The sequence below is a fragment of the Pyrus communis genome, chromosome 6, assembly GCF_041283825.1.
Source record: "Pyrus communis isolate YQ-2024b chromosome 6, ASM4128382v1, whole genome shotgun sequence".
Taxonomy (NCBI): Eukaryota; Viridiplantae; Streptophyta; class Magnoliopsida; order Rosales; family Rosaceae; genus Pyrus; species Pyrus communis.
Window position 1 is genome coordinate 2,708,009 of NC_142570.1, and position 12,307 is coordinate 2,720,315.

A 12,307-nucleotide genomic window follows, 5' to 3' on the forward strand; every position below is an offset into this window, starting at 1 on the left:
CAGCTCATCATTATTTTTAAACAACATCTGATCTTTTCTTGTAACAAAAACGCATAGCAATTTTATGACATGTAATCGTCTAACCAACTAACTCTTAGCTTGATAAATTAAAAAATAAAATTTATAGTCAAGTCCACTATTAAAATATGGACATAGATAACTGGTTACTCAATGACCAATATAACATCAAAAGCCCATGGACCCGTCAGTGGCGATGAATAAGGCCACGGATGACGCACACATTCATGTATAAACACACACGCACACACATAATATAGTCGTGTAAATTATTTTTGGTCTCAAGTTTTGCAGGACAAGATAGACAAAGAGAGGGAGATAGAGATAGCCATGAGAGGAGTGAAATTGTCAATTTTCAACCAAAACGGATCTGTCAAATTTAATGTGTTCATAACTTGCATAACATATATGATTTAAATCAACCAAACAAGCTGGAGGTTGTCTTGAACTTTGAGGCACTGCAATGTGCAGATTGTCAACTTACCAGGGACTAATATGATTAAGGGATATACTATATTTTCACCAATTTTAGTTTCCTCTCTCTTTTAAGATTTCAAGAAATTGTGATTGAATTACGAAATTTGTGTGGAGAGTATTCGTCGTTAAAGGATGAAAAGGGTAGCATGATAATTAACTTGGTATTAGAGTAGACTATCCATGTAAAATTAGTCATGTAGTAAACGTAAAAGACCGTGTAGGTGACTTGAGGTTGAGAGTATCCTACACGAAAGTAAAGTCACACGAAATGACTTGAAGACCCTTTATCTATATCGGTCCAGGGCGATTGACATGAAATTAACGTTGATGAAAATTTAGAGCAGACTATTCACGTGAACTATCATGTGTTGAGCGTATTAGACTCCATGTGTAAGGAAGTTTAAGAGTATCCTAATTATTTGTGAAAGTATAAAACGTCACACGAAAAAAACACCAAGTGACTTTAAGACCCTAGATCTAAATTGGTCCAGGGGGGGCAACCATATCTGGTTTTCTTCTCCATTCTTCTTTTAGCTACCACATGTTTTGTGTAATATCTCCATCACAGCAATGTGAGTTTGACACAAAAAAAGGACCAGAAAGACAACGAAATAATAGAAAGAGTCCAAACTCACATCTCCAACTCATTCATTTTTCGATCGAGAGAGAGAGAGAGAGAGAGAGAGAGAGTGAGAGAGAGAACTATATAGAGTAGTAGTGTAGAGTTCTAATTAGGAATACTATTACTATATTCGAAGGAAAGGCCAAGAAAAGAACAAGTCGAAGGAGAAGAGAGAAAGTGCAGATATCCTCCTCACGTGTGCATGCATCATGCAACAGCAGAACCAACCCAACGCCAGTCTTCTTGTCCCTTTGTAAGCACCACCGTTCATATTTTTTTTCATAAACCTTTGAATTTTTTGTTAATTATTAATGCAATTTTCTCTTAATTTCTGCTTTTTTTATATGGACTTTAAAAAAAAAAAAAAAAATTAATGCGTAATTGTGTATGGTATAATTAGCCCAAGTTTTTTGACAAAAAAAAAAAAACCCAAGTTTGGTGTTTTTATTCTTGTTCAATGCCATTTACACCACTAGATTTTAGAATAGTTCATATGCTTTTTTGTTGCTCTATCCCTTGACTAAAATCTCGATGCACTTAAAATCTTTGAGTTGGAAGCTATAATTAATCTTTCTTTTTCATATCAATTATCGTTTCATGAGATTTTAATTTTGAAGCTCATCTAACAAAATAAAGAATGAATACTGCTAGATCAAATGGTCATGCATATATTCAATTAATTTATTCGGTCTTTCTTCCCACCAACAAAGCTTACCTTGATTTGATAACTTAGTTTAGTCTCAAACATTGAATTTTTGGTCAATCAACTTATGTTTAGACATTATTAAATATTCTTTTGTTTTTAATCAAAATATTTCATCTTATTATTAGGATTTGCTTGCTGATTAACACATATACAGGTCTAATTATGACGTCACAGAGCTAAAATTGGAAAATGGCCAGTTGGCCATGCATGGGCTTGGTGGGCTTCCTCCCACATCCCAATCAAAGCCCGCATGGGGCAGGAGCATGGCTTGTGACACATTAGAATCAATTGTCGATCAAGCTACATGCCACAAACGTGACCCAAATATCATCCGCCATGACCAGACACCGGCCAACATAAGCTCAATGGTTGCAACCTCCGGCGGAACATGGACTGACAGCTCTGTCCAAGTACCACCGGCACAGGGGTGGATAAGAAAACGCACTCAGTCAGATTCCGGCTTCTTTGAGAATAATTTTAGTAGTAAGACTAATAGCATTCATGAAGAACATGCAGATCCCAGTAGTGTTAGATTGTGCAGGGACAATGATACAACTATGTCCACATTGGTTTCTTTTGAGTCTCCTCCCAGTTTGAAGACCAAAAGCATCGAAGAGGATTCGGCCTGTCACGGAGGACTGGTAAGATGCATGTACATATATATTCTTTGAGCGTCGTGCTACATGTATCACATATACTCATCATATCTCTCGCAACTTGTATCACACATCTAGCAGAAAAACCGAGATGATGGCCGGGAAACCACCAAAGGTGGAAAACCAAGCCGTTCACACTCAACAAGACCAAGGCGAGCTGCTGCTGTTCATAATCAGTCAGAGCGGGTAACAATTTAATTTTGGTCACCCCAAAAGGAAAAGAATCCCTATCGTCTAATAATTCGTGTGCGAGAATCATTTCCCTAATTGAGACTAAATCCGTGTAGAAACGAAGAGACCGGATTAACCAGAAGATGAAAGCTCTGCAAAGGTTGGTGCCAAATGCAAGTAAGGTGAGAAAATTTGCTGAGTGCTTAATTATGATCATCACTAATTAATTTAATTTGGTGACAACATTATTTTTTGAATTGTAATGTGATTAATTACAGACTAATAAAGCTTCAATGCTTGATGAGGTGATCAAATACTTGCAACAACTTCAAGCTCAAGTCCAAATGATGCATAGTATGAGAAATTTCATGCCTAATGGCCATATGAACATGAATATGATGATGCCTTTAGAAATTCAGCAGCAGCAGCAGCAACATCTTCATCAAATGTCACTCCTCGCTCATATGGGAATGGGAACAGGAACGGGAACGCACATTCATCCTACACCGGTTGTGGCTGCCGCTCCTCCTTCTTTCATGCCGCCCTTTATGATGCCACCGTTGATGCCACCGCACCCTCCTCCTCAAGCAAAGCCTGAACCAACCGGCACTAACGATGGTTCAGACCCTCTACCTGATCCATATTGTTCCCTCCTAGCACAGGTACGTGCATGTATTCACATAAACGTGTGAGGAAATGATAGCAAGAAGCTCATGTTTGGAAGTACTTCTATAGCTAAAACTATTTTCAGATAACCTAAAGTATTTATAACAAAATGCTTGGAAGTGCTTCTATGGAAGAGCGTCTGCTATGTGCTTCTAAAATCACTTTGAGTGCTTTCTCAGGGCTGGTTTGGTATTGCTGTACTTTAAAAAAAAGCTGATTCTGCTGTGCTGTGAGAATAAGCAGCTGTGAAATAAAGCAGCAGAGTATTTGGTAAACTTTTTTGTAAAAGTGCTTTTGAAAAAAAAAAACAGTATTAGAGTGTTTGGTAAACTTTTATGTAAAACAGATGTGAAAAAAAGCCGGTTTTTCAAAGCTAGGTTTTGCAGCTTCTTGTTTTTTGCTTTTTTTCATCCAAAACTGTGAAAAAAAGCTGAAGCTAAGTATTTACCAAACACAAAAACAGCTCCCAGCTTTTTTTTATAGCAGCTTTTTTCAGAATCACCTCAGTACCAAACCAGGTCTCGCTCAGCACTTGAATTTTTATTATAATAAAAGCAAGCATATGTGCTTTATAGAAAAGCATTTCTGTACGGTCATTAATCTTTTATTTTTTACTTATGGAACTAATTTAAATGAATTGATTTGCAGCAATCAATGAATATGGACCTGTTCAACAGGATGGCAGCTCTCTATCGCCAACAAGTCACTCCGGCGACAGCAGCGTCAAGCAGCCCGTCACAGTCAAGCCAGGTTCGAAGGAACTAGTAAGGACGCACCAAGCTCCCGGATATTATAGTTCACGTGATAAGAGAAATACTAATAGTACGAGCTAGCCCTGGTAAAATGCGACTAATTCAAACGTTATCTCTCTTAATTACTAATGATCTTGTATGATTGGACTTATCAATTAAGTCTTGTAAATTATTTCTTCTTACATAATTTTGAATCCGGATAGATAGAAAGTCAACATCACAATATCCTGGAAAATGGATGCATGACTCTGTTAAAACCACAAGAATTTTGCCCCACACAACATTTTCTGATGTGAGTTTTGAACCATAACAATTAATTTGGTCTCAAGATATCAACGTACGTTTTCATGTTACCGACATTCTCATCATGTCACGCGACGATGACATAACCATCTATGGGGACACATTAGTTTCCAACTCTAGAACACCAGACCGCCATGGGCGGTGCTGGTGCAAATGGCAAGCACGCCATGGTTCCTGAGTGTTCTTTGCAAGCTTAAATACATAATTTTTGATAAGCAGCAACTAATAAATCAACAACACGCACGGGGCAGAAATGTACAACAGAAAAATAATAGCAATAATACACAACTCCTTCAGCAAATCAATCGGTATAGCAGTACACACAAGAAAAATGTTTCACATTCTCAGAGAGCCTTCTCACCTTGATTCGGTTTTCTCTTCATTTATGCCTCCGCAACTTCACAAACTCACACAACTTCAATCCCACGCGACCTCCAATCAACTGCTTTCATGTCTTTTTTCTTTCGTTTTTTGTATGTTTCTTCTCAAATATGTACATAAATCATAGCTATATGTATTTGGTATATCAGATTGCATCTTCCGTGTCTGTTTCCGAAGCCATGGATTTGGTATCCTGACGCGAAATCACGGTCTCAAAAGCACCAACCAAGGCCTTGACTTTACTCTTCCTGGACACAACAAGCCTACTGGCAGTCTCTTCGATCACATTATTTAACAACTTCTGCACATCCTTCCTTCCTTTCACATCTTGATGTCTCAACACAACCCTCTCAGGTTCCGTTCTAGTACTACCATTCAACCCGCTATCACTAGCCGTTTTCCTCCTCAAGCTCTTCCTTCGTGAACCTTCCACATCTCGTTCGAAGCTTCTCAGAACAACTTTCTCACTTTTGAATTTACCACCATTTGACTGGCTGCCATCAACTTCTTTCATCCCGGGGCTATGCCTTTTGATGAAAGCACCATTTGAGTGACTGTGATCAGCTACTTTCCTCCCGGGGCTCAACTGTTTTAATACATCACCAACTGAATGGTTGTCACAAACTTCTTTCCTCCCGGCGCTCCCCCCTGTGACACCACCTTTACAATTTTGGATCTCCCCTGCCAATCTTACTCGCCTGAATTTGAGTCTCCTTGTAGTACTGATCTCAGGCTTTATGTCAAGCACCCTTCCTCTCTTAAATGTCAGCTTTCGGGCTGAGCTGTTTTTACTTTCAGAGCGATGTGTCTCAGACTTTCGAGGCCTAGTACTCTTCTCCACCTTCAAATTTTCTCTTTGATTACCAGTTTTCATTGCTCTGCGTTGAGAGGTGACGCCATTTTCTCTTTTATGAGTGGACTGGGCTGGGGATGCGGATGTGGATGATGATGATGATGATGACAACGATGAAGATAAAGGTCTTCGAGTACTCCGCCTCAAACCTTTGTTTTCAGGGGGTGGAGCAGTAGGTGAACGACCATAACCTCCATATACAGTGCGTTTGAAGTTTTTCTTCTTTGAGGATGTAGGTGATCGAGTGGTACCAACTCCCTTCCTTGCTTGCCTCGAGCTTTTGACATCAGAGGATAGATGTGATGATGATGATAACTCAGGGGCATCGGCACCATTTGGAGTTGGTTTGACAGTACTATTCTCAGTATTAGATTCGACGACATACAAAATCTTTTCCGGAACATCCTTATTGCAGGTTCCCTCAGGTTCAACTTTTCGGGGACACTTTTGATCTTTCATATGGGACAGCCCTTTAAGGTTCTTAGAGCTTCCAGCATTTGCATCGGAGACTCTCTTGACAGGGTGTTTGGAAGTCAAACAAACAGTTTCAGGCTCTAACATCTTTTTCTCAACCAATACAGGAGTCCTTTGCAGCTTGCTTCTGATTTTTCTATTTACACTACTGCCCGAACCTTCTAGTATTTCCTTGCCCTTTCTAGTTCCACTCTTTCCTTGATTACTTGAACCTTGTCCTGCGCGAGAAGATGGCTCTAGTTGCTCAGGCTTCACCTTTGAACAGGCGTCACCTTCCGTAGAAACATCAATCTCCTTAATGGGAGTCAAAACTGTTTTTGAAGAGACATTTTCTTTCCTTTTCGATGATAAAACTCTTTTGTCCGTGCCACCAGAATGATTAAGTTCCTGTGCTTCAGAATCTGGAGAAGGATTAGGACTGACTGTTGATATCACCTTTGAATCAGTGGAATCTTCAGCAGAAACATCTATATCCTTATAGGGAGGTGAAACTCTTTTCGCCGTGGCAGTAGAACTCTGGGACTCAGAATCTGGAGAAGGGTTAGGATTGATTGTTGATGTAACCTCCAAATTTCTCAAGCTTGGGTCTGATCCTGGGAGAGAAGATTGATCTAATTGCTTATCCTTCATCTTCGAATCAATCAACTCTTCCATACAAACAGCTATTTCCTTGGGAGATGAAACTTTCTTTGAAGAAGTTTCTTTCGTCGACGATGAACCTTTTTTCTCCGTGACAACATAATTATTAAGTTTCCGGGTTTGGGAATGTGGAACAGACCTCGGTCCAGTTGTGGATATCACCTTTGAATTTCTAAGGCTTAAGGCCGCTTCTGGGAGAGAAGATTGCTCTGATTGCACACGTTTCACCTTCAAACCGGCGGAATCTTCCATAGAAACATCAATGTCCTTGGAAGAAGATGGAACTTTTTCTGCAGAAACAATTTCTTTCTTTGTCAATGACAATACTTTTTTCTCTGTGACGACAGAACTGTCAAGCTTCTGGGTGTCTGAATCTGGAGAAGGCTTTTGACTGGTTGTGGATATCCGTTTCCTCTCTGTAGCTGATTTTCGCAGTGCAGCAGTTGCATTTTCTTCAGAGGCATTTCTCACTCCATATTTGCAATAATCATGGCAGGAACTTATCGGAGCTCTAAGATATCGGGACTGAATCCATCTACCACCCTTTGGTTCCACTTCATGCGGGATCCACAGAACAGAGTTCCTGCTGGTATCGCCAGCCTTTGGTTCCATTTTCTGTGGGACCTCTGGCATAGAGTTCCTTCTGATACCACTGCCACTGTGCTCTAATTCCTGTGGGATCACACCAATAGAGTTCCTTCTAACATCGCCAGCATTAGGCTTCATTTCCTGTGGGATCACTGGGATAGAGTTCCTTTTGAAATCAGCAGGAGGATCTACTTTCTCTATGGAGTTTCTTCTGATATCACCGGCATTAGACTCTATTTCCTGTGGCCTCACTAGGATAGGCTTCCTTCCGATATCACCACCATCATGCTCCATTTTCTGTGGGATTGCTAGGATAGATTTCTGTTTGATATCACTGCCATCGGGTTCTATATCCTGTGGGACAGCTGCAAAGAAGTTCCTATCATCATCACTGAGATCCATGTCCTGCAGGACCACTGGGATAGAGTTCCTCTCGGTAGAAGGAGGATCAAGATTTCCGATAGAGCTCCTTCTGATGTCACCTCTATTGGGCTCTATGTCCTGTGGAATCCCCATGACTGGATTACCTCTGACATCACCACCCTTGGGATCCATCTCCTGTGGGATCAATGGGATAGAGCTCCTTCTGCTATCCCCGCCATTGGGCTCTATGTCCTGTGAAACCCCTGGATCAGAGTTACCCCTGACATCACCACCCTTGGGATCCATTTCCGGTGGGATCTCCGTGATAGAATCCCTTCTGATATCACTGCCAACATCACCACCATTGGACTCCACTTCCTGTGGGATCGAATTCTTTCTGGCCTTTTCACCAAGAAGGTCCAGGCCTTGTAGGATCACTGGGATACCGATGTTCTCTGCTTCCATTACGAAGAAGACGACATAGCAAACTGACAACCCTGTAAAATATTATAATTTCCCAAGAAAGGGAGAGTGAGATAGAGTACATAAAAAAGCAACACTCGCTTCCAAAATAAAATTTTAATTCCCTTTTTTCTCATATTTCAAGTTAAAGAATAAAATTGACGTGGATTGCTTAACAAGAATCTGATGTCCTATAATGTAGGGAGAACCTTGAGGCCTCAAAACTTCACAAGGATGTTCTGCTGCATTCAACACGAATCAAAAGATTCTACTAAGATAACACTCACAACAGTTCCAGAAAAAAAAATGCAGATTTCATATTATATCATGAACGGAAAAAGGAAAGCTTGCAAAAGCATTTAGAGATCATTTGTTATCGAAATAGATTCTCTACTTCTCGAAGCAACATTTATGGTGCGCCTTTTAACTTTTACAGCAGTCCCTAATTCTTTCTTTCTTTCCGTATTCTTGGATTAGGGTTTTATCCTTCTTAGTACTCCTAAGAACTTGTCACCTCCACTTCACCTAATATTTATCAAACACCAGATGATCAAACATTCAATCTCCTAATTCAGATGGGATGCCCTTCAGATACCTCATGCATCAACTCAACGTACCATTTGTGTACCCAAATTCTAAGTCTGTAAAATACTTGTCGCTACTTGTTAGGATCAAAGCAGCAGCCTCGCGCACTCTCTAAGAAGATTAATTCAACTTTCATTGCACAAAATACTTAACACAACCTTATGGGAACATTTTAAAAGATTTTAAATCACCCTATTAAATTGTTAAACAAAGTAAACACACCACCTAGCAGCTGATACAAAGAGAAAGGTCTAATGCAGATACCATGATAGGTCTCCTGGGAGAATTAGTATCGATTATTGAGCTCGTTGTTTCAAAACCTGAAAAACCATAACAAAAAAAGGTACAATCAAGATGAATGCAAAAACATCTATAATCTACATTTGTAAACACCAATTCGAAAACAAGAACGGTGTATCGCATAAATCAGGAAACTGTATAAACTTGTAATTCCATTAATCAACAATAGAGAAAAGAATCATTCACTTACAGGTCCAAAAGGCCAAGGAAAATCCTATCAAATATTTGTTCATCCATCACAACGGTAACCGCAACAAATTCAAAAAAATAAAAAAATAAAAAAATTCTTTTAGGAGCAGAAACTCCTTCATTCCCGTCTGTCTCACTCGAGGAAGAAGGTTCAACATCCGGATCCTACTAGCGATATTCTACACTAATTCATGTAACTACGGAGATGGAGATTCATACTTGGGTGCATACATGGATTCAAAATGTTCTTATTACACTTGCAGGTCCAAAAGGCCAAGGAAAATCCTATAAAATATTTGTTCATCTATCACAACGGTAACCGCAGCCAATTCAAAAGAAAGTTTCTTTCTACAAGCGATATTCTACACTAATTCATCTAACTAACGAGATGGGGATTCGAACTTGCGTGATGGATTCAAAATCTTCTTATTAAATATGTAAAAAAAGCAAATTTGTGATGAAATATCAAACATTTAGGAAAACAGAGACTAGCCCATCTGCAGTTTTCACACAATCATTCATTTCATCCAAAAACAAACATAAAAAGTCCATATTTTCACATCAACCATGAAATTAAAATCGCAAAACAGACAAAACCCATCTGCAATCCGTCAAAAAAAATCACATCCCGGGAAAAAATCCAAAACTTGAAAAAAGCATCAAAGATCGAACCTTCTCTTGTGCATCTTCCTATTCTTCTCAATCATGAGAGGAGAAAAGACCCCAAAAGGGGACGCGGCTGCACAAATTGGTCACCCCTTACAAAAAGTGGCGATTTATTCATCGTCGTTGGCTCTGTGAGGATGAGAATGCGCGTTTGTTTTTGTTGCAAATAAAAAAAAAAAAAAATTTTAAAATATACCCAAAAAGCCATTTTTTTGCCTTTTGGGTTTTTGGTGGCGGGTCTGCTGCTATGTTTGGCTGGAAAGAGAGAGAGCAGAGGTGGAGGAGAGAGAAAGTTCTAGAGGGAAAAAAAGGGCGGGTACTAACGGTCTTATTCTGGAAATACTTTTATCGGCCTGGGATAATACGATTGAGTTACCTGACTGTGACTCTGGGTTTAACGACAAACACGCGCCAACGACCCTTTTTCCCTTCCGGTATCGGTTAGGACCGTTACTCTTCTATTTTTAGTTTTTCTTTTCTTAATTTTTAGCCTGCGTGTCGATTGAATATAATTTTCGAAAAATATTATTCTTATCATTTATTTATATCATCATTTGTATCATTTTCGTAATAGAGATAAAATCTACATATATTGGTAAGCCCAACCTCTGTTAAAGAAATGTTACAAAAATAATTTTTTTTATAATTGAAGCTTGAATTGAATACAACTTAATAAAAAGAGGACAATTGACCAATGATTATGATTTTTTTGGTCAAAAGTAAGTTTTATTACCAACAAAGCTACACAAGCAAAGACCCAATTACAGTATAAGCACAATACAAAAAATAGACCACCAAAACAAAACAAAACAGATACAGAAGAAAAAAAAAAACAAAAAACAAAATAACAAAACACAAACCCTAGCAGCTTGCAAGATCCAACCAAGGATTATGATTTTGACACTCCAAAATCAACCCCTTATTCATAAGGCTTAATTACTCGATATTAATTTTAAACTACTATATATAACTACTTATGGTCATTTAAATTTTGGACATCTTCGAATGTCATATCCCGGCCCGGGGTGGATCACTTCCCGGGCTCGCTCCACCACCGTAGCACGATATTGTCCGCTTTGGGCCCCGACCACGCCCTCACGGTTTTGTTTTTGGGAACTCACGAGCAACTTCCCAGTGGGTCACCCATTATGGGATTGCTCTAGCCCCCTTCTCGCTTAACTTCGGAGTTCCGACGGAACCCGAAGCCAGTGAGCTCCCAAAAGGCCTCGTGCTAGGTAGGGATGGGAATATACATATAAGGATCACTTCCCTGGGCGATGTGGGATGTCACATCGAACATTAAAAATATAAGTATGATTAAAACAATAACACAATAGAGTAATGTTGCATTTATCATGTTTTTCAAACCACATTTGTACTATCTCTGTAATAAAGAGAGATTTCACTAATACATTGTAATAGTTTTGAATTATCTCAGTTCCCTTAATAATAATAATTAAAAAAAAAAAAAAACATTACTGGGTCCATCAATTTAAACTGTTGAAGATTTTTATGTACTATTAATTATTAATTATTATTGACCCTTTGGTGTTAATTGAATCATGGAAAAATTGGAGCTTGAAAGTGAGATCAAGTAGGTTGGTGTTTTGTCATCATTAATAATTATATCTAACCTTATCTTGAAACTGCTTTTGTCAGACTCTATTGACATCAGGTGATACGAAAGTGGTGAAGATCGTTGGGAAAGAGGATAGGATTATTCTTAATTAAATTTTCGATTTCTTCCATTATTTTGTTTTGTCAACCGTAAACCCTAAACCCTAAGCTGCATTATTTGAAAAGAAGAAAATCATGGGGTATCAATCATTCTCAATACTATCAATCCTTAGTTTTATGTTGGAGGTGCATGTATGCAGATGAAATTTCATAGTCGAACACTCCCAGTTGATATATACATTTGTTCATATTGGAATTATTTCGGTTCCTAACTTAATTTTCTCGTGTTCTGGAGGTTGGTTTTGTTTATGGATTGAATGTGACTCGTCATTGATTGTTCACTTTCTTTCTTCTTCAAGTTTATTGTTGGTATTGCGTCTTAGGGTTAGTTTGTCAGACTGTTTAGCTCTTAGCTAAAAAGCGTTCTCGTTTTTCTCATATTTTTCAAGAGGACAATCAAATTGTTGATTCCTTAGCTAATTATGAGGTTGATCATGTCAACTCTCATTGGTGGGATCATGTCCCTTCTTGGCATCTTAGGGTTAGTTGGTTGCTAAAACACATTCTTGTTTTTCTCATATTTTCCGAGAAGACAATCAGATTGCTAATTCCTTAGTTAATTACAAGATTGATCATGTTGGCTCTCATTGGTGGGATCATGTCCTTTCTTTTGCGAATGCAGTTTATTTTACGGATTTTTTTCAGGATTCCGATGCTATTTTTTTCATGACTTTGTTGGCATAGTTTATTTTGCGCCTT

The 12,307-nt window shown here is 38.8% G+C and overlaps 2 protein-coding genes across 3 annotated transcripts; one reads left to right on the forward strand and one right to left on the reverse strand.

Moving 5' to 3' along the window:
- Positions 1-1,163: 1,163 nt before the first annotated feature.
- Positions 1,164-8,082, forward strand: LOC137711197 (transcription factor PIF7). 2 transcript variants are annotated; one of them, XM_068450405.2, is made up of 6 exons: positions 1,164-1,370; positions 1,978-2,464; positions 2,558-2,665; positions 2,767-2,832; positions 2,929-3,312; positions 3,965-8,082. In XM_068450405.2, exons 1-6 carry the CDS (start codon positions 1,327-1,329, stop codon positions 4,079-4,081), a joined length of 1,206 nt encoding a protein of 401 aa, XP_068306506.2. In that variant the 5' UTR covers positions 1,164-1,326; the 3' UTR covers positions 4,082-8,082. The 2 variants fall into 2 exon arrangements, with proteins under 2 accessions (XP_068306506.2, XP_088551528.1); XM_088695402.1 differs by having other exon boundaries at positions 2,561-2,665.
- Positions 4,553-8,134, reverse strand: LOC137711196 (uncharacterized). Its single transcript, XM_068450404.2, has one exon. The coding sequence runs from the start codon at positions 8,132-8,134 to the stop codon at positions 4,898-4,900; it is 3,237 nt and encodes a 1,078-aa protein (XP_068306505.2). The 3' UTR covers positions 4,553-4,897.
- Between the last annotated feature and the right edge of the window lie 4,173 nt (positions 8,135-12,307).

Excerpts from the sequence above, each read along its gene's own strand:
- LOC137711197 (XM_068450405.2), top strand. The coding sequence starts at position 1,327 with ATGCAACAGCAGAACCAACCCAACGCCAGTCTTCTTGTCCCTTT. Across the intron at positions 2,465-2,557 it reads CGGCCTGTCACGGAGGACTG|CAGAAAAACCGAGATGATGG; the intron begins GTAAGATGCATG and ends TCACACATCTAG. Across the intron at positions 2,666-2,766 it reads TTCATAATCAGTCAGAGCGG|AAACGAAGAGACCGGATTAA; the intron begins GTAACAATTTAA and ends AAATCCGTGTAG.
- LOC137711196 (XM_068450404.2), bottom strand. The coding sequence starts at position 8,134 with ATGGAAGCAGAGAACATCGGTATCCCAGTGATCCTACAAGGCCTGGAC.